At 44.3% G+C, this 24359-nt stretch overlaps 1 protein-coding gene across 4 annotated transcripts in view; it reads right to left on the reverse strand.

Moving 5' to 3' along the window:
- The window catches only part of PHACTR2 (phosphatase and actin regulator 2), a 252895-nt gene extending 228800 nt beyond the window's left edge, over positions 1-24095 (reverse strand). For 2 of the 4 annotated variants that reach the window (XM_057489140.1, XM_057489139.1), the window contains exon 1: positions 23774-24095. In XM_057489140.1, the coding sequence (XP_057345123.1) occupies positions 23774-23981 (208 nt within the window). In that variant the 5' untranslated portion in view covers positions 23982-24095. The remainder of the gene's footprint in view (positions 1-23773) is intronic. The other 2 variants (XM_036906843.2, XM_036906840.2) reach the window with 1 other exon arrangement.
- Between the last annotated feature and the right edge of the window lie 264 nt (positions 24096-24359).

Consider the following 24359-nt stretch of genomic DNA (forward strand, 5'->3'; position numbering starts at 1 on the left):
AAGATGTATTTGACATAACAGAGGAAAAAAATAGATAAATTTACTAATCATCTTAGAACTGTTTCAGTCTTCACTCAAGGATTATTTAGCTATATATAATATTAAAACATAGATTTAAAAACTAAAATTAACAAAGGAAGTCAATTTTCTAAAGCATCTGAATATTCCAAATTGAGTTATCTCAGTTTACTAGCAAGAAAATTTCACAGATGGAAGTAGTTTAATTTAGTATTGGGAAAAAGTAATTGCTGCCAATGATACTGGAGAAGAATAAGAATTTTATGCTGCTTTTGATGTGATCTCACTGACTTCCCCAAAAATAGTGTCGAGAGAAAGAACACAGGCTTTCTTCTCTTGATAAAGAGTCTGTAGTGAGTTACATCCCATTTAACTGGTCTACATACCTTTGAGCTACTCTGCATTTGTGCCATTGGAACATTTTATGGCTAAATCTTTCATTTATTTCTTCTCTGCTCATTGTTTTTGTCTTAATTGAGATAAAAATACACATTAACATAAAATGTACCATTTTAACCATTTTTCCATGTACAATTCAGTAGCATTGAGTATATTCACCACTCTTTCCAAAACTTTTCATCATCTTAAGTAAAAACACTGTAACTCCTTTTTCTCCTTTCTCCTCGGCCCCAGGCAACCTCTACCCTACTTTCTGCCTCTCTGAATTTGCCTATTCAAGGTATCACATAAAAGTGGAGTCATGGAATATCTGTCCTTCTCTGTCTGGCTTATTTCACTTGGTGTAATGTTTTTGGGGTTCCTCCATGGTGTAGCAAGTATCAGAATTTTATTCCTTTTAATTGATGAATAATATCCCATTGTATGCATGTACCATATTTTGTTTATTCAGCTATTCACTGTCTTTTAGAAAAAAAATTGTGGATGATCTATTGTTAATGCTTTGGACATATTTCTAATTTTGTTATCTTTCATAACCATATATTATGATGTGTAGAGGAGATATGCAAATTTCAAGACAAGATTATTACCCTTGAAAACTTAGAGTCTCACTGGAAATAGTCAAGTAAACAGCTTATTTCCCGCTGCGTGGAGGAACTGTGATGAGGCTATGACCACGACAGAGAGAGGTAGAAACTCTAGCCTGAGATGATAATTAAGTTTCCAGTGAACAGTAGCATCTGGGCAGGGTTTGAAGTCAAGCAGAAGCCCTACATCAGAGAAAGAAGAGACAGGAGGCTCTCAAAGCACAGGGAATGACACATGTCAAGACATGAGGAGAAGAGTGTGAGCATGTTTGGAGAACAGGGTGTAACTGAGTGATCAGGATCTATACCATGGAAACATCAAAAGAAGAGAGAATATGCCCCTGAACCTAAACCAGTTATAGTCTTGATGGAGGTTAACATCAAAAGCGACCTGAATTTCCTCAGATGAGTTGAGCCAGGGGTGAGATCACATGAGTGGTAATAACCCAGCAGTACTGATCAGACCAGAGGACTATGCATCTCTTCTGCATGCTGGATGCAGCATGGCCACTAGGAATCGAGCCCGTGTTAGCCTTACAGCTCCTCTCTCCAGGGAGCTGAGACCTAAATCATCGGCCTGCTTGGTCCCCAGCACAAAATTTCTTCCTGAAAGTTCTCCAACAACTTCACCCATTCAGTTATTCGTTCAGCAAATATCAATTGAGCAACTATCTAATTTTAGGCTCTGGAGATAGAGGTAAAAAGAAGATGGCGGGTCCTATTTTCATGAAGCTTGTTTTCTAGCGTGTGTGTGTGTGTGTGTGTGTGTGTGTGTGTGTGTAAGGAAATATAAACAAAACTCAACAAGGTAATTTTATCAAGTGATTATATTTAATTATGAAGGGGGACAAAACACAGTAGCACTCAGGCGTGTGACTACTGCGTGTGTTAAATGGCTGGCCAGCCAGGGAAGATGGTTGGAACTAGCCTCAGCTGCCCAGACAAGGTGTAGCCAGGCCTCCAGCAAGAATATTCTGAGATCAGAAACCCTATGTTCTTACCATTCACCCCACCTGATTCACAGCATATGATCTTGTTTTGATTGCATATTTTTTGTCTTTTGACCAGAACCTCCACACAAACTATGAGTGGACTGAGAGCAACTCAACATTTCGTTTGTATGAATAGCCTATAAATGTCACTTCATTTGCATGAATTGCCTATAAATGTCACTTTCTCAGAATTACAGAATTAATCTCAGAATGGAGTTATGAAATTCCTTGTAAACAGTAGCTAGTATTGAAAAAAGACATGCTACATACTAATAACATTTCATGCCAAATTAGATTAAAAAATCTTTTTTTCCCCACATTCATTTTTATCTCCATATGTAATAAACCCAGCAATATGTAAATAATAGAAGGAAAATATTTTCATTAGCTATTGTCCTTAAGGATGATTCCTTTTTTCCTACCTGGTCTCTGTCTCATGTGAGATCACCCAGTCTTTCTGGATGAGGCCCATTTGTGAGGCTGTCAGCTTGGAGAAGCAGGGATTATAGCCTGTGTAGTGTGCTGGCTGTCCAAGAACCTTCTGCTGGTAGTGTAGGGTCTGAAGGTTTTCACACCCACCAAGCGCAGAGAGTTAGTGAGCATCATATGGATACTCTGGGTGAACGCAGTGGAATGGGCCCTATTCTACTGACAAGCCACAGCATCCCTAAGGGCTAAGGCTGCTGTCACATGGGTGAGAAACCTCTGCAGACAGCAGAAGGCTCACCAGCAGCAAGTGCATCGTGCCAAGATCGGAAAGAGGTCAGTTCTGCCCCATCTCCTCTTCCTCCAATCTTTGCCTGTGTTTGAGGTATGCTGGGCCTGGGCCAGGCTGGCTGCCAGCTAAGAATAACTGGGCCCAAGAATGATTAACCTAGTCTAGAGGTCTGGTTCAGGAGTCTAGCCAGATCATTGCTCAAAGCTCTGCTGAGTACCTGCTGATCCTAAGCTTGGAACTCCTATCAATTGTTGACATCACCCTCCTTCTACTTATTCCTGATGTATCTCTCAATCTCAGTCCCTCTCTCTCTCTCTCTCACACACACACACATACACACACTCTCTCTCCTACCTTGCATTTTATATTTCAACCATCCAGAGGTGTTTACTACTCACCATGGTCCACACACTCCCTCTCATTTGTGCACCCACATCATTCCCTGTGCCTGGAACGACCTCCTCCCCTCACCTGGTGAGCACCCACTTCACGCTTCATGGCTCAGCCCGGGTATCCATCACCTGCTCTGGGTGGCCTCTCTGGGTCCACTCCAATGCAGGCCTGGTCTCCCCTCTATGGGAGCCCAGATTACACTGTGTTAAAACACAATGGAAATGAACTAGCCAGGTCTGTTTTTGCCACAGAAGTAAGCTCCTAAATACAGGAGCTAATGATGTTGTATTCATTTTTGTGCCTTTGGCACCTTCCACATATTAGATTCTCAATCAAGGCTGATCAGATGAATAAATGGGTAGGTGACAGAAAAGTAAGAGAGCTCGAAACAGTTGCCCAAAACTGGGTTGAATTTCTTGTCATTTTTAATTGGCTACTAGTCACATGGCTCATGGATGAATGAGTCTAATTTAAGATGTAGAATTGAACATTGGCTTCAGTTTCTACTCAATTGACTAGGTCAGTCAATTGGAACTGCAGGACTCTTTTTGTAAAGATACTTTCCTCTCAAAATCCCTCTTCATGAGTATAGTTATTTAATTAAGGAATTGATTTTTGTTTTCAAAACCCAATGAATTTTATTTTAATAAATAATAATATGTAATATTCCCTAAAAAGTTTAACAAACATCAAGTGTTTATCTTCTTAAAACAATTCCCATACATACAAGAACTCTACATCTTGATAATGTTTTCATAACAACCTTAATAACCTCTATTCTCAATTTTTTTTTTTGTATTGGAAAATAATTGGCAACCTTGCTACATGGCACAGTGAGAGAAGGAAGAGAAAGAGTTGTCTTACATGCTCATGAATGAATTATATTCAATTCCTTTCTCCATTGTCTCTTCCTACTCCAGACCCAGGCAGGGTGAAGGCTGGCTATGGAGGGGACAGATGTCAGGGTAGAGTTACCACTGATGAACACAGTATCACAAACTAATAAATAACTTATAAATCTTCCACTTCTCCTTCTCCTTTCTTTCTCCTGACATTTCCTCAGTAGGATCTGTGACAATTTTATACCAGAGGCTGGTCTCACATTAGCTCCATGAGATTCTGACTGAATTCATAAGGGCCAGAGAGGCGTGGGTGAAACTGAGCCACTTGATCAGATGCAAGTAAAAAGCAGATGCTGGCAAGGAGAATGATTCAGCTGAGATCCAAAGCTAACCCGAAAGAGCAGAGTGCAAGGACACTTGCTCTCCTGTAACAGCCATCTATAAATTACAGTGGGGGACAACCTTGATCCCATTCCAGGAAATCTTCACAGACCATTGAACATTATGTCATTTCTTACTGGCCCAGTACCCTTCCACTCACCCCATACATGGGAGAAGGCAAATGTGCTGGGTGGGGGCGGGGGGGACTAAAAGCTCCTATAATCTGCTTCTGACTGCCAACTGTCCTGTGTAACTCTTTCTTTGGATTTGTAACAGACCTCCTCTCGCCACGAGGACTGAGGAGGAGGCCTAGGCCAGTCTCATGCATTCCAGTGGCTCACTTATTACACAGGAGGTCATGCTCCACCAAGCTACCTGATCACCATTACTGATCCCCGGTTTGCCGCAACGTCCTGAAATTCTCTTCAAAGATCTAAAAATCCAAATATACCCGTCCACTCAAAGACCAGTTCAAAAACAAATAGCATTAACTAGACCTTGTAAGATGACCTCTACCACTTCACACTGTAAAAACAGCATGGATCTACCTTACCACTATGGAATTCACTTATGTATCATTCCTCTGCCCAGCATATTCCTAAGAAAAATGACAAAGATTATAGAATAAGTGAAATAGTGAGCTTCCTGACTTCTCCACCGGGTGACATAAGAGGTTAGAATGAACACAGAAACATTTTATTTGGTCCTTGTAATAGATCTGACACCCACGACTTATTTTTTAGAAGCCTAGAGCTATTACTATGTATGAACTTAGAAGTTTAATATTTCTAATGCCGAGAGAACATTGTTTATATTGTAAAGGAAGAAGCTGCATAAGAGGGAGATTTGAACATTTTGGAAAGCAAAGGGTGGATAATTTTTTTTCTCTGCATCAAATTGTTATGTGTACATAGAAGGAGACTCTTATTTAAAAAATAATTACCACAATATTATTTCACAGTTAACACCAATTCCTTAAAGAAGTCTTAAAAAACAATTAATTAAAATTAATTCCTCCCCAAAATTACCATTAATTCCTTACTATCACTAAACATCCAGTTTGCTTGACTGGGAATCCAAATAAGGCCACACACTGTACAAGGTTTCCTGGAATTCTCTTCCAATCCACTTGTTCCTGATGAGCACAAAATGAACACATGGGACATGAGGTAACAAGGAAGAAGCAAGAAAGCAGCTGAGCCAGTGGACCCAAGGGGAGGTTCAGCGGGGAAGAGCTCACACAGCAGGTCTCCCGAGGAAGGCGAGGCTGGACGGGGCGGGAGGGAACCTGTCCACCATTCAAGTGTGTTTCTGGGGAAGCAGTGAGACCAGTGCAGCACTGGGAAGGGTGCTTCTGGCAGCAATGTGCTCAGTGCTCACGGGTGGAAGGTGGTTGTGGCTTCTTGCATGGACTGGGCCTCAGTTTGACCTGTTTAAGAGCATGAGTTATGTTTCCACTCACAGGGTGTCACCTTTATGTTTCTTTGAGAGTCCAGGCATAAGAAAGTACATGTCTATGTTTCCAAGGCTGCAGCATGCCAATGGGGTTGAATGCGCAAGGAATTGGTGCCTCCGGGCCTGAGATGAGACCATCTGGAGGAAGAGGTCAGCCACGGTACAACTAGAGTCTGGAGGAGCTGGGCCAGCCCCGCGTGGCCAGGTCAGTGCATCCACAGGAAGACCCAGGGCAGTGAGCGCGCGGGCTCACCGTCAGGCCGCCCCTCCTGCTGCCCCCCCTGGCCTCTGACACTTCCAGACCCTACACGCTTTCCTCCTCCCTCCTCCCCCCGCCCCCCACCAACAAAGCACCTGCTCCCGCTGTGCGGGACTGTATTAGTCAGAGTATCTGGTGTGGTGAAAGCAGCCGCCAACTTGGAACCGGAAGACCTAGGTTTGATTTCTGCTGGCATCGCTGGCTGTATGACTCAAGGCCATTTACCTCCCTCTCACTCTCCTCCTCCATGAAATGTGCTAAATAGAGTCAAACTGGATTCACGAGGTGATGGGGATCTAATACATTAATTGCGAGGCAATGAGGATCTAATACGTTAATAGTGAACTTCTCTATAATACCATGCTAAGGTAGTGATGATTAAAATAACTGACATACATACGAATGTGAAAAGTGGCCTTTCCAATACACCAAGATAAGTGGCCTTTATCCTTCAGATAATGTTTATTTTTTTAAAGGGAAAGTTTGTCAGACAAAATGAATGTGATTGGTGAACTCTGTGCGTGTACTTTTCAGAGAGATGCTGCCAGTTCCTCTAGCCCCCTTTAAGTGAGGCTGGGGATAGTAAGGCCCTTGCATTCTGACCTCATTTTTATTTCAAAGACAAATGGGGTTTCCAGGAGGGAGGAAGACAAACGGCACATCTTCCCATGTCTCTGGGCATCACCATTAGCTGCTGGCACCCAGGGGTGCTGGAGAGGCCCAGACCAAAAGCCCATACTTAATGTCTTAAAATAAACAAATTTAAGAACTAAAGTCTGGAACATCCTGGGGTTGGATTCTATAGAACCTGGTGTCATACATATTTGCATTAAAAAATTCTAATCAAAGGTGGGGAATCTGGTAATTATCTACAGAGAATAGAAACTTGCCTGCTGTCCTGGAAATATATTCCTGACTCATTAATTTTTAAATACCTTGCGTTTTCACTGTCCCTACTACTCACTTCAATGTAACACTACAAATAGATTAACTACTCAGAGTAAAAGGTTTGGTTTCATTTTCTTTTTTTTCCCCCTTACATCTTTCCTTTTCTTTTTAAAATTTAATTGTGAAATACCAGCTTAAAACATCAGTTTAAAAAACAACAGTTAAAGAAAAAAAAAAATGAAAAACCAAAGGTCAAACTGCTCTAAATTCTTCTGTGCCTGTGATTATTACAGTACATGACAAGAAACCATCCCAAGGTGATAATTAGATTTTATCTGCAAATGGAGGTGGGAGGATGGGAGTGGGTGGTTGCACCAACATTCACCAAAACAAGGCAATGCACATGATCAGTTAGGGAAAAAAAAAAAATTACTCAAGCATATAGCAGGGGTTACTCTCTGATCAAGCAAATTCCGAAGCTCCATTTATTTGCCTCTACGGCTGAAGTTTCAGTCTGCAAACTGGAGCAGGAAGAAAAGCAAAGAAACAAACTGAACCATGAAACCGATCTCTGTCGTTGATCATCGTGGTAGAGAACAGGACAGACCGGAAAGACCCTTGCTTCATTTTTCCCACAAGGTTTCACAGAGGGTTATATTAGTTGTTTCAGAACTAATAGAAGGATTGGGGGTTGGATGCAATGAAATTTAGCAGCAGTGCTGATGTTGAAGCAATAAGGCTTCTGGCTCCATAAACACTTTCCAATCTGCACAGTGACAATCGAAATCTGCTTCAGACTGGGTGGTGTCCCACATTGTAACTTGCCCCTGAGAAAGTATCCAGAATTTCACAGATGCTCACAGTGATCTGACCTGATGGTAAATATCTTCTCTTCTCTATTTCCCTCCCCCCAGGTTAAATGAAGTTGTGCAGGCCCAACACACAGGGCCAAGGCAGACAAAAAGCAAAGCAGGAAGCCTCCCACACCAGAGAGGGAAGATAAGAATCACAGAAACATGAATGACTTTCATTGGAGGGCATTTCAAAGCCAATATAGACATATACGGCATATTTGTAAATCCTCTGTATATGTGTATAATCATGTACCTTCATACATCAAAACCGGATTTGCCCCTGAGCAACAGAAGGTACTGAGAACAAAGTGAAAGCAACTGAAGAGCAGAAAAGGCTTGCAATGTGTACAGTAGAGAATTCCCACCCTTAATACACCAAGAACTAAGAAAGTGATGCAACAGGAAAATGGGCAGGGTATACATGTAGGAAGACCACAGAGGGAAAAAATACAAATGGCTGATTACATAAAATGCTTCCTAAGTTCAATAGGGATCAGAAAAAATGTAAAATTAGAAATACAATTCATACCTCTGAAGAGCAGAAGCCCAAAAATGTTAATAATTTCCAATCCCAGCATCAGTGTGGGGAAATAGGCACCCACATGCTGCTGGGAGTGAGACTTTGTGCAGACTTTGGGAGAAAATACAGCAGTAACCATCAGATTTTAAAAACTGATAACCTGTTAGATGTCAACTATATCTCAATAAAACGGGGTAAAAACCTGATAGCCTTAGACTTGGAAATCTCATGGAAATATACCCGCATATGCAGAAAGGCATACTTGTCCAAGGTTCACTGAACATAGGCTGTAATATTAAACACTTAGAGAAAAAAATGGAATGTTCACTGCAGACATCGGAGAATGAGAAATGGATATTTGTATTTGCATCAGGCTAAATTCTCATGTGTACAGTGTGAGAAACCTGTCTTAAGTGTCTGAATAATAATTAAATGTAGTATTTCATGGTACTAAGTGGTTTTTTTTCAGTTTTCATAATGGTAAGATTTTTTTAAAAACCTTATGAATAACAGCAATTTTTTTAAGCTGCAAAAAAAATGGGGTGCTTATCAACAAGGAAGTACTTGTACAAAATACAATACGTGTAGACTTTTAAATGAATGAATTAGAATCATGTATATTAACATGAAAAAGTTCATGAGATTATTAAGCAAAAAATGTAGTTTGCAAAGAATATGCATACCATAATCCCAAATTTGTGAAGAGAAAAACAGCTATTTCTAGTATGTATGTGTTTAAATAGAAGTAGTCTGGATGGACACAAACTGGGGACAGGTGAGGCTGGAGGAATGTGAGAGGAATTATACTTTTTATTTCACACACATCTGGATCAGTTGAACTTCTTATGTTAAGAATGTATTACTTTAATGATGGGGAAAATGTAAACTGAGTTTGCTAAGGCTGGAAAACTGGAGAATTGTTTCACTTACCCTTCTACCTCAAGGCGAATGATTGGAGGTTATAGGAACACATTCTGAAGGTTGTGGATTATTAGCTCAGCTACATCCACATAATGTTAACTTTAGTTAGTTAAAATTAGTGTCGGCTAATTTGCTGATAACTGTCCATTAACTAAAGGAAAGGAGAGAGAAGAGGGAAAGAAGTAGACACCCTACCCTTGTCATACCCGTCGATTTACACAGAAGCTGACACTCAGTTAACGAAGGTTCTCTCCCGGACTTTGCTTTCCGCATTCTCATCAAAGAACATGACCCCCTGTGCCCAAAGCCTCCACTGAGTTCCCACCTCACTGGGAGAAGAAGTCGGCATCATTACAATGGCCTACAGAGCCCATGGCCTCCGGTCACCTCTCGGAGCTCACTTCCTCCCATGTTTCCCCAACTCCCCCTACCCTTCCGCTCTCTTCTATTCTTCAGACACTGTAAACGTCTCTTGCTCTGAGCCTCTCTCTGGCTCATCTCTCTGCCAGGAAGGCTCTTCCCTCAGCTGTCACTTCTCTCTGGGCTTTTCTCAGATGTTGCTTTCTTTTTGACCTCTTGACCTTGACCCCCTCCACACCTCCTCTACACTCCCTGTCCCCCTTCCTCACTTTATCATCACTATCTAATATTCTCTATTTATTTAGTCTATTGTCTCTCTCTCCCCTGACATAGATTCTCTTCTTGACCAAACTCTAGCCAGGCTCCTCTGAGCCATCTTTTTGATTAGGCCTCAACCTTGGCCTTATAAATATTTAAGCAAACACTAACAGTTTCTAACAGCTCAAAGTCACACCCCTAGGATGACGCTTGCCCCCGTTAAAGTGCCTGCTGAAGAAAACTCAGGGCTGCCAAAAGAATTTACTACTTGTTCCAACCAACACCTGAAGACAGGGGCCTCTGTGTCTCCGGGCTTCTGTGGGAGGGTAGAACCCTAACTCCAGTAAATGCCAGTTAGCAAACCCAGATGGGTTTCCCATGGAATAAGCCCCTCTTCCTGCTTTTTGTAGTTTTTCACTTCCCGTGCTTGCCCGTCTCCCTCACTCCCTCATTCCCCCTTTAAAACTCCCAGTTAATGCTGTACAAATCGAAGCTGAGTTCAGTTCACACTGGACTCTTCTTTATGGCACTAGTATAGTACCCACTAAAATCTGACCTTCCCACTTTAACCAGTGCCTAGCTGTGTTCATCTTTGACATGCCCGACCATAATGTAGAACCCCATGGGCTGGATGCTATTTTCTAACTGGCACATGGTGGAGACTCAATAAAGACCCGAACATCAATGATGGAGCAACAGTTGCACATGGGTTTTAGTCCCTTGGGTGCACTTATAGGGTTAATAAGCATGTTTAAGCTTTTGGATGAAACATCATTGCTCTCTTCTTAAATACCTGGCAAGTGACAGGTGGCTGAATATCACAGATCATGCCAGTCTCCTTAAAATGAGCTGTGATTTGTTTCTAATCCTGATAAGGGAGCATCTGCTACATGCTCCATAACATCCATGAATGTACACACCGAGTTAATGACAGATTACTGAAAGGTACTGTGTAGAAAGTATTTTCTTCACGGGGAGCCTTTTGTTGTTGATGGCTATTTCCCCCAGTCCTTACCCTTTATTTCCATCTGTGGTCCTGGTCCTGAAACTTTTCTTCAGCTCCAGCTCCTCCAGTGCCTCTCTGGGTTTGCATTCCCAGAACTTCACTGAAAGCTGTGAATTCTAGTAAATTCCTTCAGATGCAATCCAATAATGTCTTTTCAGCATTTATTCTTTAGGTCCTCTTAGGTGATTGAGCGCTGCTAACCTCTGTCTCAATACTCTTTTGCCTTTATTCCTCTCATTTCTTTTTTCAGTTGTGGCCTCTCACCACTTTCAGGTGACTACAAATAGTTCCAAGTGTACTCTGTCACTTCCAACAAATGCATTATAAGCAGCTATGATGGGTGAGGCACTGTAGCGATTACAGAGCCTAATCTTCAAATCTGCACCCAAGGAGAGGGAATCAGTCTATACTCACATGAAACGGTAACACTTACTGCATAGTGGCTACTGTAATAATTACTCATTGAATGATGTGATTATGAAGGAAAATTCTGGTAATGCCCAAGGCAATAGTAAACTGTCACATGGTTGACACAATCAGTAAGTCAGAGTTCTCCATTTAGAGCTGTAGCCTCTCCCCATTGTTGTATTTCTCACTTCTACAGGCTATTTTCCATGGTAACATCAACCACAGTTGACAAAACTTACATGTCTTCAAAGCAGCCCATTTCCCAGCATACTCATAATGATCAGGGGCCCCACCTACGTTCTGATACCCCAGTACACCTCAGCCTCATCAGCCTCCTGAGAAGGAGATCCATGCCCAGTCCATCAGTGCCGCAGCTCCTGGGGTCTCCCTTCCTTTTCATTTCTGGGATCACAGCCCCGGTCTGCACGCCAATAACCTCAACTCCAATCTCCTTCAGCCTCTCACTCTTCTGCTTGACAAAAGGCATCTAACACGATGAGGAATCGAAAGTGTAAAATGCTCCACAGGTGTAAACGTATACTTAGTCATTATGTTGTGCACCTAAAACTAATACAATGTTACATGTCAATTATATCTCCACCTCTTACTCCTTTCTGAAAAGGCTCTAGACACTAGCCACTAAAGGCTTTACAGATAAAGTCCCACAGCCAATTTACACTCTCAAAGCAAGATATCCTGTGTAGCTGAGAGTTCTAAAGGCCCCCTCTCTCTAAATCTTTCAGAGTTTCCACCAACTATAAATAATATGTAGTAAGTTTGCCAAACAGGAAAGCAAGAGTAGACTTTCCAGAAGGACGGAAGTTTCCTTGGGTGGAATTTTGAGGTATGTTAGGTCTATAGGGGATCCATCCTTAAAATAGCTGGCAAGCTCAAACCTACCCACAGGAGCTTGCTCCTCAAAATGTGGTTCATGGACCAGCAGCACGCACAGAACTAAGAAGCCTGTTAGAAATTACAGAATACAATGTTCGACCTCCACCCAAACCTACCAAGTTCTGACAAAATCCCCAGGTGATTCATAAGCACAGTAACACTTGAGAAGTGCTACGTTAGTCATAGAACTCTGTCATCTAAGTCAGATGTGAACTCAGGTGAGAGCTCTGGGCAGCAGGCCACGACAGCTGATTTGAGTGTCTACTGATGCAGTGAAACATCCCCCCAATACCAATCGAGAAGAAAATGGTAGACTTGGTGCTTTCTGGTGTGGCTGATTAGGACTCAAATTTTTCAGCCTTTGTGGTGTGTGTCTTTGTTGCCTATTGACTATTAACAGAGCAGCAAGGTGCTAATGGCTGAAAACCATGGCCTGGGATTAAGGTCTTCCTTGATGGGACACAGAGACAGGCTGAATCCCAGCGAGACACCGCCACCCCCAGTCCTCAGTAATGCTTCAACACAGGTGAGGACCTGCAAAAATGACCATCAAGAGAAGTCTTGGAGGAAGAGGGCTCGAAGAGCAACAGTCAAAGTAGATGTGTGCAGGAGGAGATGGGAGGATGGCATCCAGGCAGCCCAAAGGAGGGGAGGAGAGAGAGGGATATTTGCACACAGACTTTGATCAACAAGGTAGGGTTTTTAGTATCAGAAAATTCAAAATATCTCTTTCTCTTGCCAGCTGCTGGCAGCTGCCGGCCCCTCCATTGTGTTCCTGGAGAAGTCCCCATCTTGCCACTTCCTGAGGCCAGACTTCAGGCCCCGGCCTCTGGGGATTTGTCAGCTGCCTAGAGACGTCATTCCAGTGAAAAACTGCCGATCTTGATCTGTCTGGGTAATTGCACGTGACTTAATGCCAGCTCTAAATCCATGCTGAAAACTGTTTAATCAGATCAGGCGGGAGGAATGCCATCCCATACCCTGAACAGGCCCCAGGAGCCAGAGTCCTCCTCTGGGAGTGTGCAATCCCCAGAGAGCCAGGGCCTGACTCAGCCTGGCTGCCACAGGGTTCCATTTGGAAGGAGGCACAGGCCTGCTCTGCTGTGGAAGGCCCACGGTCAGGGTTCCTCAAAGAATGGGGAGGTCTGGGAAAACGACCACTGGGGGCTGAGTGGACATAAAAGGGCCCAGAGGGCACCAGGGTAACATGTACCCTATAGCTGGTGGAGTGGGTGCCAGGGGGACGTCGGGCCTCCCTGCCACTGGGCAGAACAGAAGAGCGGCTTCATGACCGAGCCTTCTCTCTGCATGTTCCTTAAACTCCTCAAGCCATAAGGTTTGCTCCCTTGTGACCCAATCCTCCCACATGCACCCCCACCTGGGCCCCAACCAATGACATCCATCGTCCTTGCTATTCTTACCTGTTGTTAAAGAAATCCCTCCTTCTTGCTTCCCCATAACTCTAAACACCTCACTGTGCTGTTGAACATCTCTTGAGCATAGACAAATGTTTTCTTATCCTATTTTATTACCTCACCCTATTTTCCCTTCTTTCGCCTTAACAGGCATTTGACCTTTCTCAGGGACACGTTTGCTTCCCAGAGGCCCAGGAATTCCTCCCCTCGCCAGCCCTCTGGTCCACTGAGGTAACAGATACCTTTGATGTGTTTACCTATCCCCCCATATCTTATCTAAGAACTGTCAGCCCTACTCCTACCGGAGTACCTGCCATAGCCTCGCCAGTCCTGCACAATGGGTATAGCTGCTGAGGTAAGCAGACATGCACTCACAACAGCAGGGAAATCTGGTACGAGCAGATGGATAGATGGATGCGTGGATGGATGGAAAGATAGACAAGATAGCTGGATATATTGACCGATCCCTAGAAAGAAAAAGTGACGGGGAGATAGAAACAATATTTTCCTTGGCCACAGGCAATTTATCAGTTCCTGGTTCTAGGACCTCATGATACTCAACTTTGCTTCCTGGGTTTGGGTTGCTCTCTCTTCTTCCACTCAAAAACAGGAGCCTCTATTGCTGGCTATGAAAATTTGTTCATTTTGATCAAATCCTGGCTATCACTTCATAATCTTCCCATTCCTCTGTTACTGTATCCCTCCCGCATATTTCACAGTTGCCTTCTTTACTTTCTTAATCTCAGAGTCACTAAGTTAACAGTTCCACTGACCAGCTTGGTTGGCATATGCTATCCTGCCTGGCTATATATTTTGCGAATGTGCAGTACTACTATAAAGCAATACGAATGACTTAGATGTCCAAATGACTGTTTTTTTTTCCTACCAAAATAATCATGCTGGATTTAGAAAGAGCTATAATTTGCTATAGTTAGGGTGAGTGGATAAAATGAGGGATCAAGCAATTTAATCATAAAACTTTTGTCAAACACTGCTTGATCCAGCGAGATCGTAATTGGAATAAGCATATACTCTTCCATATGGCAACTCTAAAAGATAGCATTCATTTGAAGACATAAGTTCTATTGCGTTCATTAAATATAAATCAAATTCTTTGTCATCATCACATCTTTCTGTCACTTTCATCCAGGTACCTGGAGCAGAAATCAAAGATTTATAATGCCCGGTAAGTTGGAGAACAGGGGTTTAATATGTTTGTTATCAATGGTTAGGCTAGTTATTTATTATTTAACAGAAATTATACTTCTATAAAATATATGCCAAACATTCAGGTATGTCAAAATATACATGAGGACAAAAGATTATAGACCAACACTGACGACCTGAATCATAGCCATAAATTATATGACACAATTAAAGCATCACTCCTGTGCTGTTCCCGCTCTAATCACAGTCCCGAGCTCTGGGTGAAGACCATGTACTTTTCTTTAAGTCACAAGTTTCTTCCTGTTATGAGGGATAAGCAATAGCTACTTTTTCTTAAGCTTTCACGGAGGTATCAAGAAACTGCAAAGTAAGGCATATAAATGTCAAGTTTTAGCCAATAGCTCACAAAGTACTCTGTATCTCAGAAACTTTTCTAAGGCTAGCTGATGCAACCTATTTCTTTGTGCAAATTTCAGCTAGTGTGATCAAAGATAATGAGTCACCCAGTATGGTATTTTAAAAACACTAAGGCTGCTTTAGTCTTTTTTTTTTTCTCCCTGAGCTTCGCTGTAACTGAAACTAAACTTGTGCTTTGAGACAAGAGATGGTTCTTATGCATGAATTATATACATGACTGCAGGATTGAATAGTTTTAGGTTAAAAGAATGCACTCAGGTAATGATAACTGAAATGTACTTGCCTGAAAATACTGGATCTTATCACAATTAATCCCAATTTACTTTTTTTACTAGAAATTCAAAGTGTTGGATATACCTTCAAACAGACAATTGCCTGGGGCCTTAAAATGACCTTCAGATAGAAATAGATTTTGATTCTCATGATCACTCTCATTATAGTATTTGTAGAGTAAAGTGTGCTGAGATTCCCTCCCTGTTGGGGTATGGATGAGTCGAGTGGCGGCAATGGATATGCACTTGGGCAGCATGCTGTAGGGAAGAGTGTGAGCTTTGAAATCCTAAAGACTTGAGTATTGATCCTACTACTTCCCTGCTACCTATGGGACTTGGGTGTCTGGTTCCTTACCAAACAAGTGGAGCTGATACACAGTTATGTCACAAGGTCAATATATAGATGAAATGTGACAGTGTGTGTAAATAATGCAGGAGTGGATTAGCAGGAGTTCACATTCTATGCCCTCTTGCGTGTGCCCTTGCATCCAACACCCAGCTTCCATTTCAGGGAGGCTGCACAATCTGTTACTTGGATTCCATTATCACCAGCTTCAAACTGACATTCACAGCTTTCCCTTCACAAGCTTGCAGAGATGTTACAAAGTGACGTTTGCACAGTACCCCCAAGGAAGCTCTGATTATCTCATGAGCTGCTCTTCCAAAACACTCTGGTGAGGTTTTTTTTTTAATTGGAAATCATAATTTCTTCTGAAATCTCAATTTATATATTTTTATCACTTTCCCGAGTTTTCAATTTATAGATACTCAATTGTCAAAAGAACTGCCTTTTAGGTAGTTTGTGCATTAATTCTATAAATACCTAGTAAGCACCTCATATATAACAGGCCCTGTATTAGGCACCGAGAATGCAAAAATAGACAAAACAGACATTTTCTGTGTTCAATGATTTTTTTCTAGGATGAAGGAGACAAGCCATGCATAATTTTACCACTGTACTAAGTCCTGTAACAGAAGTATGCAAAAGGTGCCACCATTTCCAAGGCACTATAAAGTTCAGAAGAGCTCTTCACATGTTTCAGCCTTGCAAAAATCCTGTGAGTCGGGTGTTAGTGTTACTAACCGTTCCTAAGTCCAATATAAGGAAGCCAAGCAGAGGGAGGGGAAGTCAATCAAGAGAACACAGACAATGACCATGCTTCTGTGCCTCAAATCTGGGTTTCTGTGCTTTTTCCACCAGTGTCTCTCAGAGTCTTTGTCAGAACACATTCAGAACACACCCCTATCAAGCTTGCAAATGCCTCACAAATGTCCCCCACATTGTGTCTGGCAGGAAACAGACCCGGGAGCCTCTCCTCCTCTGGCCTTGGCCTAGTGCCCTAGTTGGCCTTCTCTGCCCTCTCTCACAGGACCCGTTCCGAGAGCCCACCCAGTGCTGAGCATTTTCAGATGACATCAGTTGTCTCAGGCCTGGGTGCTTTTGTTTGGACTGTTTCCCCTCCCCAAACACTCCTCCTGCACCTCGCCCAGCTCCACCTTCCTGTTTCTCCTTTTGCGTGGAGTTAGCTCAGGTTCCCTACAGCTGTGTCTCCTGCGTTCTCCCCAGCCCAGACAGGGCACAAATTATAGCTCACACTTTACTGCACAGTGGCTGGTGGTTTATTTGCCTGTCTTTCCTGCAGCAGACTTTAAGTTCCTTAGGGATGTCTTTGCAGCCTCTGTGTTTAGCCCATTAGCTGTTTGTGGATTGAACGGATAAATGAAAAATCAAGATATGATCCCTGGCTTAGTGTAGTCCCGGCAGTAGCTGGAGCTCAAAATAAATCCACAACTTTGCCATCATTCTCAGAGCTACCACTGTACTACTGATGCAAGCTGGGGCTTTCCCAGTTTAGGAATTTGATCTTCATGCCTCCTCTGAAAAAAATCAAAATCATCATCACCATCAGTCATTTTTTTAGCATAATTATGGCAACTAACAATGACTTAGATAACCAGACAGGTTACTGTTTTTGGTCTGCCACATTCTTTCTGAATGGTCTGCTTTCTGTTTTATCTCCACAATTGCAAAAGCATATCTTGCTCACCTCTGTACATCCAGTGCCCAGAACAACATATGGCACAGAGTAGCCCTCAATAAATACTAGGTGAATGAATGAATGAATACCCAGGATCAGGCCTTCCTAAGTGGCCATATTGGCACTGTGTGACCCCACATCCAGGCCATATCTGGCTTGAGTTTGGGTGGGTATTAGAGTCAAGGACAGACAATCCATAGATATCTCTGTGACCTATGACCTATGGCCTGCTACAAAGAGATGACTTCAAACAATAGATTTCTTCCAGAAATTTGAAATAAGAAATATGGAGAAATATTTCAGGGTAAGCATAGGCATAAGAACTAAAAGGAAGCAAAGGTAAGACTGCTGTAGAGTAGGTAAAAGCCATGATGTGGTGTTCGTAAGTTGATGGATGGGGAAGCCTCCAGGAGGGAGGAAAGGTGGGGAAAATGGAAGTTCCCATGGCCAGGATCCTCATCTGACCCTCAACTACTTGATGGTGTAATTGGCCTACTGCTAGGCTAATGCATCCCGTACTGTTAGCAATGAGCTATTATTGACTGAGTCACCATATAAAGAGCTCTGCCCAGTGCTCTGGATGGAGGCAGAGACGGAGGAGGATTACGGACCTGCAGACTTCTGGATGCAGATGTGATTCTCGTGCTCAACCTGCTGTTGTGAGAATAAAACCAGGTATAAACGCTTTTACCCCAAGAATGTTCCATTGTCATTTCTCAGTCTCACTGAATCCATAGTAAACTTGCCTGGGGCTGAAACCCTCAGGCAAGACAGGGAGAATCTGCTCAGATTGGAGAGTAAGAACTCTGGTCAGCAGAAAGGCAAGGAGAAACTCAATGTCAGGGAGATGGTGCCTTATGAGAGTATGAGAGAGAGAAAGAGGAACTGACCCAAGGTTGCTTCAGTTCCTGACAACTTTCTGGTCTCAGCCTCAGATCAGGTACAACCTGACTTAACAGGTACAGCCTTACAGGTGAAGATGGTTTTTAAAGTGTTCCAGCCTCTGCTACTGGGTAACAGGTGAAGTTGAATTTTAAAATGTGCCAGCCTCAGGTACAGGACCACCATCCCTTTATGTGGTGCTTTGGTGAGAATTAGATAAAAGGCACCCTTCTGGGATGAAGCTTGGCAAATGGTTTGCTCTGAGCTGGATGAGAAGCCCAGGGCCTTTGAGAATATTAAAAGGTTCACTCCTGGGGAAGGTCGATGCACACTGAGGGGCACAGCTTGGCCAGGGCAGGGCACAGATGAATCTCAGCACCCCCCGTACCCCCGGCCCAGCTGTCTGTGCACTGCCAGGCTGTCCACCTTTCCCAGTAGGGCAGCCTTGCTCTTCTGTGAATAGGCAGAGACCAAAAGTAAACTTAGAGCTAGATGGTCTTTGTTTGGTGAAAAACCGCTCTGAGTTACACAAATGGAAGGTGAACAGGCCTCCATTGTTCCTGGCAGCTCCAGGCCAGCTGTGACTGGGGCCCAGGAGCCCCATGGGACTCAGCCCCCACCCCCACACAGCATCATGCTTTGGGGAATAATGGTTGAACATGCAATCATCAGCTGGGAGAGTTTAACATTGGCGGTTGGTAAGAGACGCTCTGAACAGCACTGGCAAGGTGCAAGCAGCAGTGGGACAGGTGGCCACCACCTGCAGGGAAGCAGCACCTGTGACAGTGACCAGGCAGAAGTGACAGAACATCAGGTTTGCTGAATTTCTCACACCAGGGGCAAACGACTCAAGGAAAAGATACTGGGTTTGCCATTACCTATACACCTTTCGATACAGGGGCACAGAGATGCTGGAGAGATGAAGCAGGGTACCAAAACAGGTGATGCTGAATCTGTACATCAAGATGATGAAATGGGCCATTCACTCATACCTCCCTTTTTTGAGGTGGTTCAGATAGTTCTCTGCTCTGTGCCAGCCGACATATCAGACTGAGTCATTGCTTGAAGACAACAAACACCTCTTGGCCCTTCCTGTGGCCCAGTGGGTCCAGCACAGTGCCTGGCACACAGGAGGTCCACAGTCAGTACTTGCTGGAAGCTCACAACAAGAACACAGCCTCCATTGTGCTCTGAGGTTCTTTACTCACTAAACACTGGGCTATTGGAAGCGCACATCAGAACCCACTGAATATATGAAAGTCTCTAATGTGGAAAACGATTGTTCTGAAAATGATGAGAACACCTATTCACATACCATGAAAAGCTTGTTGCAGGATTTTACTTTTTTAAGGATAAAATATCACAAAGAAATACTAGACTTTAAAAATCCAGAACATGAGTTGAATTCTAGAACTGAGTACAAAAACCATAAAGCAAAATCAGTTTTTCTTAAAAAAAAAAACAAACCTCAGCTTTTATAAGTTCAATGAAAGTCCTATGTATCAATTCCAATTTAAATTATATATTTAAAGTGTACCTATTTGAATTTTTGGTTTTCTTCATGTTTTTGTACAGGTTTTAAAGTAAAACAATTACAGTGTTAGCTGACAAAGCATATGCACTTTTATCATGTGAAAAAAATAACTGGTCAAATATCAAGTTGAATAAAAGCCATTGAAGTCTGAGATGCTTTTCTTGACAAAAATCTAGTAACAGAGCACAGACAGAGACAGTGGATTTTCTCATGATATCCCCACAGCATCAACGCAGGGCTCGCACAGAGCAGGTCTTTAAGAAATCCGTCTCATATTGGACTGAATCTTATTGCCTCAGTTGGCCAAGTTTCAACTTTTTTGTTATTCTTCCACGGGTGGAGGCAGTGGGGGTAAGAAGTGGCATGACAGACGGAGGAGCTCAGTGGATGGTTGTTGTGAAGGGAGTTTCTTCTCTGACGACCCTCCCTCAACACTTTCCAGTCTTTTCTACCTCCCTTCCTCTGCTCCTCACAGCTGCCTAGCACTGCAAATATGATGTCCTCTTCCCCCTCAATATTCAGCCAAGAACTCACACCAGCTAGTTAGCTCATTTTTAGAAATTACCCCTTAGGAAAGACTTATTGACAACCAGCCTGTATCAAAAATGGGAGTGAGAAAAGCCACTTGGGAGGTGGCAGTGGTAGCAGAGAATACCAGGAGGGATTCCCGAAGGTACTCAGCCAAACTGTTCAACTGTACGTTTGCCCAGGCCAACCCTGGCCACAGCATCATAATACATATGGCAGCAGTCCATGTGGACATGCAAGTCACAGGTTAGAATCACTGGTGCCCTGAAGCCAGTGAAATCAGCATTCCTGGGCCAGTGAAATCAGCCAAAAATTGTTGCTGTTTTTGTTTTTAACTCCACAAGTGTAACCAGCTTTGAAAACCAGTGAGAGTAATGCTTCTGATAGGTAAGGTGCTTAAGAACAACCTGGGGATCTTCTGATTCAAAGAGACATATGCCCCCCTAAGTTTATTGCAGCACTATTTACAACAACCAAGATATGGAAGCAACTTAAGTGTCCACCAGTAGATGAATGAATAAAGAAGATGTGGCACATATATACAGTGGAATATTATTCAGCCATAAAAAGAAAAGAAATTCTACCATTTGCAACAACATGGATGGAGCTAGAGGGTATTATGCTCAGTGAAATAAGCCAGGTGGAGAAAGACAAGTTCCAAATGATTTCATTCATTTGTGGAGTATAACAACAAAGCAAAACTGAAGGAATAAAACAGCAGCAGACTCAAGCTCCAAGAAGGAACTAGTGGTTACCAAAATGGAAGGGGTTATAGAGGGTAGGTGGGGAGGGAGGGAGAAGAGGATTAAAGAGCAATATAATTCACAATCACAAGATAGAAGGCATTATATGTATGGAGAAGACAAGTAATGATTCTATAGTGTCTTGCTATGCTGATAGACAGTGACTGCAATGGGGGGGGGATGAGGACTTGATAATATGGCTGAATGTTGAAACCACAATGTTCTTCATGTGAAACCTTCATAAGATTGTATATCAATGATACTTTTTTTTTAAAAAAAAGAACAACCTGGGGATCTTGTGAGATGCAGATCAGGATTAAGTTGGTCTGGGTGGGATCTGAGATGTGGCCTTTACTGATGGTCTGGGGCCATTTCTGGCAAGGCTACCAATGCTCTAGCTCTGGATACTGCCCATGTGTGTGCCCAGAGTTTGTGGGGAGGGCCTGGAAATTGGGCTACCCTATACTGGGCTGAGAAATGTCTTACAGGTGGTATAACATACCTACTGTGCCTCAAAGCCAGTCCCATTATGCCAGTCTGGTCGTCGCGCTGATTCTCTGCTCCATGGTACCTGGCTGCAGTGGTGGCAGGATCCCAGGGAAATAAATACTCTGTGTGTGTTGGTGAGGAACCAGCTCATTCTTTTTCTCTCTAACAAATGCTGGGAGCTCCTCGTTGCTTAGCCTGCTCTTAATGAAATCCAAGGCTCAGTTCTGCAAATTGAATACAGTCACGTGGAAGAAGTTCACTCTTTCACACGTGGGTCAGTATCCTAGGGTGTAAGAGAGAACTCAGCTGCTGAATGTTGTCACTTCCTAGCATCCTTTCAGAGTATGCAGAAGACACAGAGTTCTTGCAAGTAAAATAATTTTATAAACTGAAGTCCAGGTTCACTTGACATTACACTTCACACATTCCCATTTAAAAGATCTTTACAATCTTTTTTCTGTGTATGGGCCTGAATTTCTATCTAGGAAGATGAAACATGGTGATACAAGCTATGCTTATTTTATCTATAGTCAACAACTTGACTAATTTTCAGTTGTCTATTTAGAATCATCTGAACAGTTAATCTTTATAAAAATCAGTCAAGATTATCCATGAGTCAAGCTCAGTTTGGCCAAAACATAAACAAGCAGGGGGTAAAATCCATCCAACTTGATGCTTTTCACAATATGAATTCGGCAGAAGAATCTTTACACAAACCCCAAGACCTACATCTCACTACCTGTATTCAACAATATAACTGGCTCTATCCAAGGTGACCAGCAAAGTAAGATTAACAATACCTTTGATGTTTTTCTAAGACTACACTTAGACAAAAACAATATGATAAGAATAAGAAAACAGAACTAGTTAGCTGGAGCAGAATCAGAAACATGGAAATGGGCCTTTTTTGAACTGAACTGTGGCTTCAGGTAGAAGCCAGAAACCAATATGATAAGAATAAGAAAACAGAACTAGTTAGCTGGAGCAGAATCAGAAACATGGAAATGGGCCTTTTTTGAACTGAACTGTGGCTTCAGGTAGAAGCCAGGTTGAGTTAAAGCTCAAAGCGCACAGAGCCTGAAGGGGTGAGGGTGTAAGACGGTGATACACGCCACCAACTTGCAAGGGCACTGGGCGGCTGGTAGTTTGATGTTAGCTTCACTTCCAGCTTCCCAGCTCCATTGCATCATCCCTAAATTGCAAATCAGAAAACAGTCTGTGGATACTTAACAAATCTGGTAGACTTTTACAAACATTCTCCAGTTCTTAGGCTAATGCTTTGTTCAGAAGCATTTTAAAATGATTAATTATTTAATCCCCATAACCTCCCGTGTGGTAGTTCCACACTCCCGTTTCCACTTTTTAAATATGATGGTATGAGACACAAGGTTAAGTGATCTGCCCCACGTTACACAGCACAATGCTGGCCGCGCCGGCCCTCAGCCGAGTTCCTGGTTCTGCCTGACCCCGTGCACGGATCAGCCCCCAGCACCCTCCGTGCACACCCCGCCGAGGGGAGCAGGGGCGCCAGGCAGGAGCAGAGGACCGGTGCAGTGCAGAGGTGCTGTCTCCAGCTTTGGCAAATACCAGTGAAGGATCAGATGAACAACAGCCCAAACTCTCAACACCACCTGCACGGGTTTTTACAGGGAGAAAAGGTCATACCGGGTCCTCTTGCCAGCAAACCTCCAAAGAACTCTTTATTACAGAAGCATGAGCAGTTGGGCAGGGTTCCAGACCTGCATTGGTCCTAGACCCGAAAGTGAGAGGACCGCACCCTTCCGAGGGACCAAAGTCTCTCCCTGATGACACGCTTAGGAACCAGAGCCGCTGAAGCTCGCCGCGGCGGCGCGAGCGCTGCCAAACCCTGGGCTGCCCGCTCGCCGGGTGAAACGCGCCCCCCGCCCTCCGGCGCCCTAAGGTAGCCTGGCTGGAGCATCTCTGGCCCAGGGCGCCGCGCCCCTGGCAGCCGAGAAGGGAAGCGGCGGTGGGGAGATAAGCTTGGCGCTCCCCCGATCGTCCCCAGGTGCTCCCTCCCGCCGCCGAGCCGCGGGGCCAGTGCCTGCGGGCGCCCCGGGCTGCCGCCGCCACCTGCCAACGGCCCGCCTCCCCCGGCGCGCCGAGCTGCCCTTACCTGAGCCGGAGATGTGCACCCGGAGCGGGCGGCCCCTGCTCGAGCACGACGACAGGTCGCTCTGGGAGCGGCCGCGGGGGCTCGGGTCCCCGGGCAGCCCGCGCAGGGCGGGCGGCGGGGCGGGCGCCTCGGACTCCCGGGCTCCTGCCGCCTCCGGTCCGGCCGGCTCGCCCGGCAGCTCCGAGGGGCGCCGGCCCGCCTCGGCCATCGGCTCCCGGCGGCTGCCGGCACGGAGCGCGGGGTGGGGCCGGCGCCGAGGGCTGCGCGGCCGGGCGCGCGACGACCCCCAGGCAGCGCGGAGGGCGGGGAGGCTGGACGCCGGGCGCCGCGAAGCCGGTAGGGGGGCGGGAGGAGGAAGAGGACAGAAAAGTTTGCACAGGAAGGAGCCGCCTACCGCCGGCTCGTGCTCCCGGGCGAAAGCCGCAGGGCCCAGAGCTGGGCCGCCCCGGGTGCCCGCGGACCTGCCGGGCTGCTCCTCCCCCAAACCCCAGGCACTGCCCTTTGCGGGGTGGCAGCGGGAGGGCCCCTCTGGCCGAGCGCTGGTCACCCAACAAGTGGGTCTCTGATGAGTGGTTTGGGCTTCAGT

The sequence above is a fragment of the Manis pentadactyla genome, chromosome 12 (assembly GCF_030020395.1).
Source record: "Manis pentadactyla isolate mManPen7 chromosome 12, mManPen7.hap1, whole genome shotgun sequence".
Classification (NCBI taxonomy): domain Eukaryota; kingdom Metazoa; phylum Chordata; class Mammalia; order Pholidota; family Manidae; genus Manis; species Manis pentadactyla.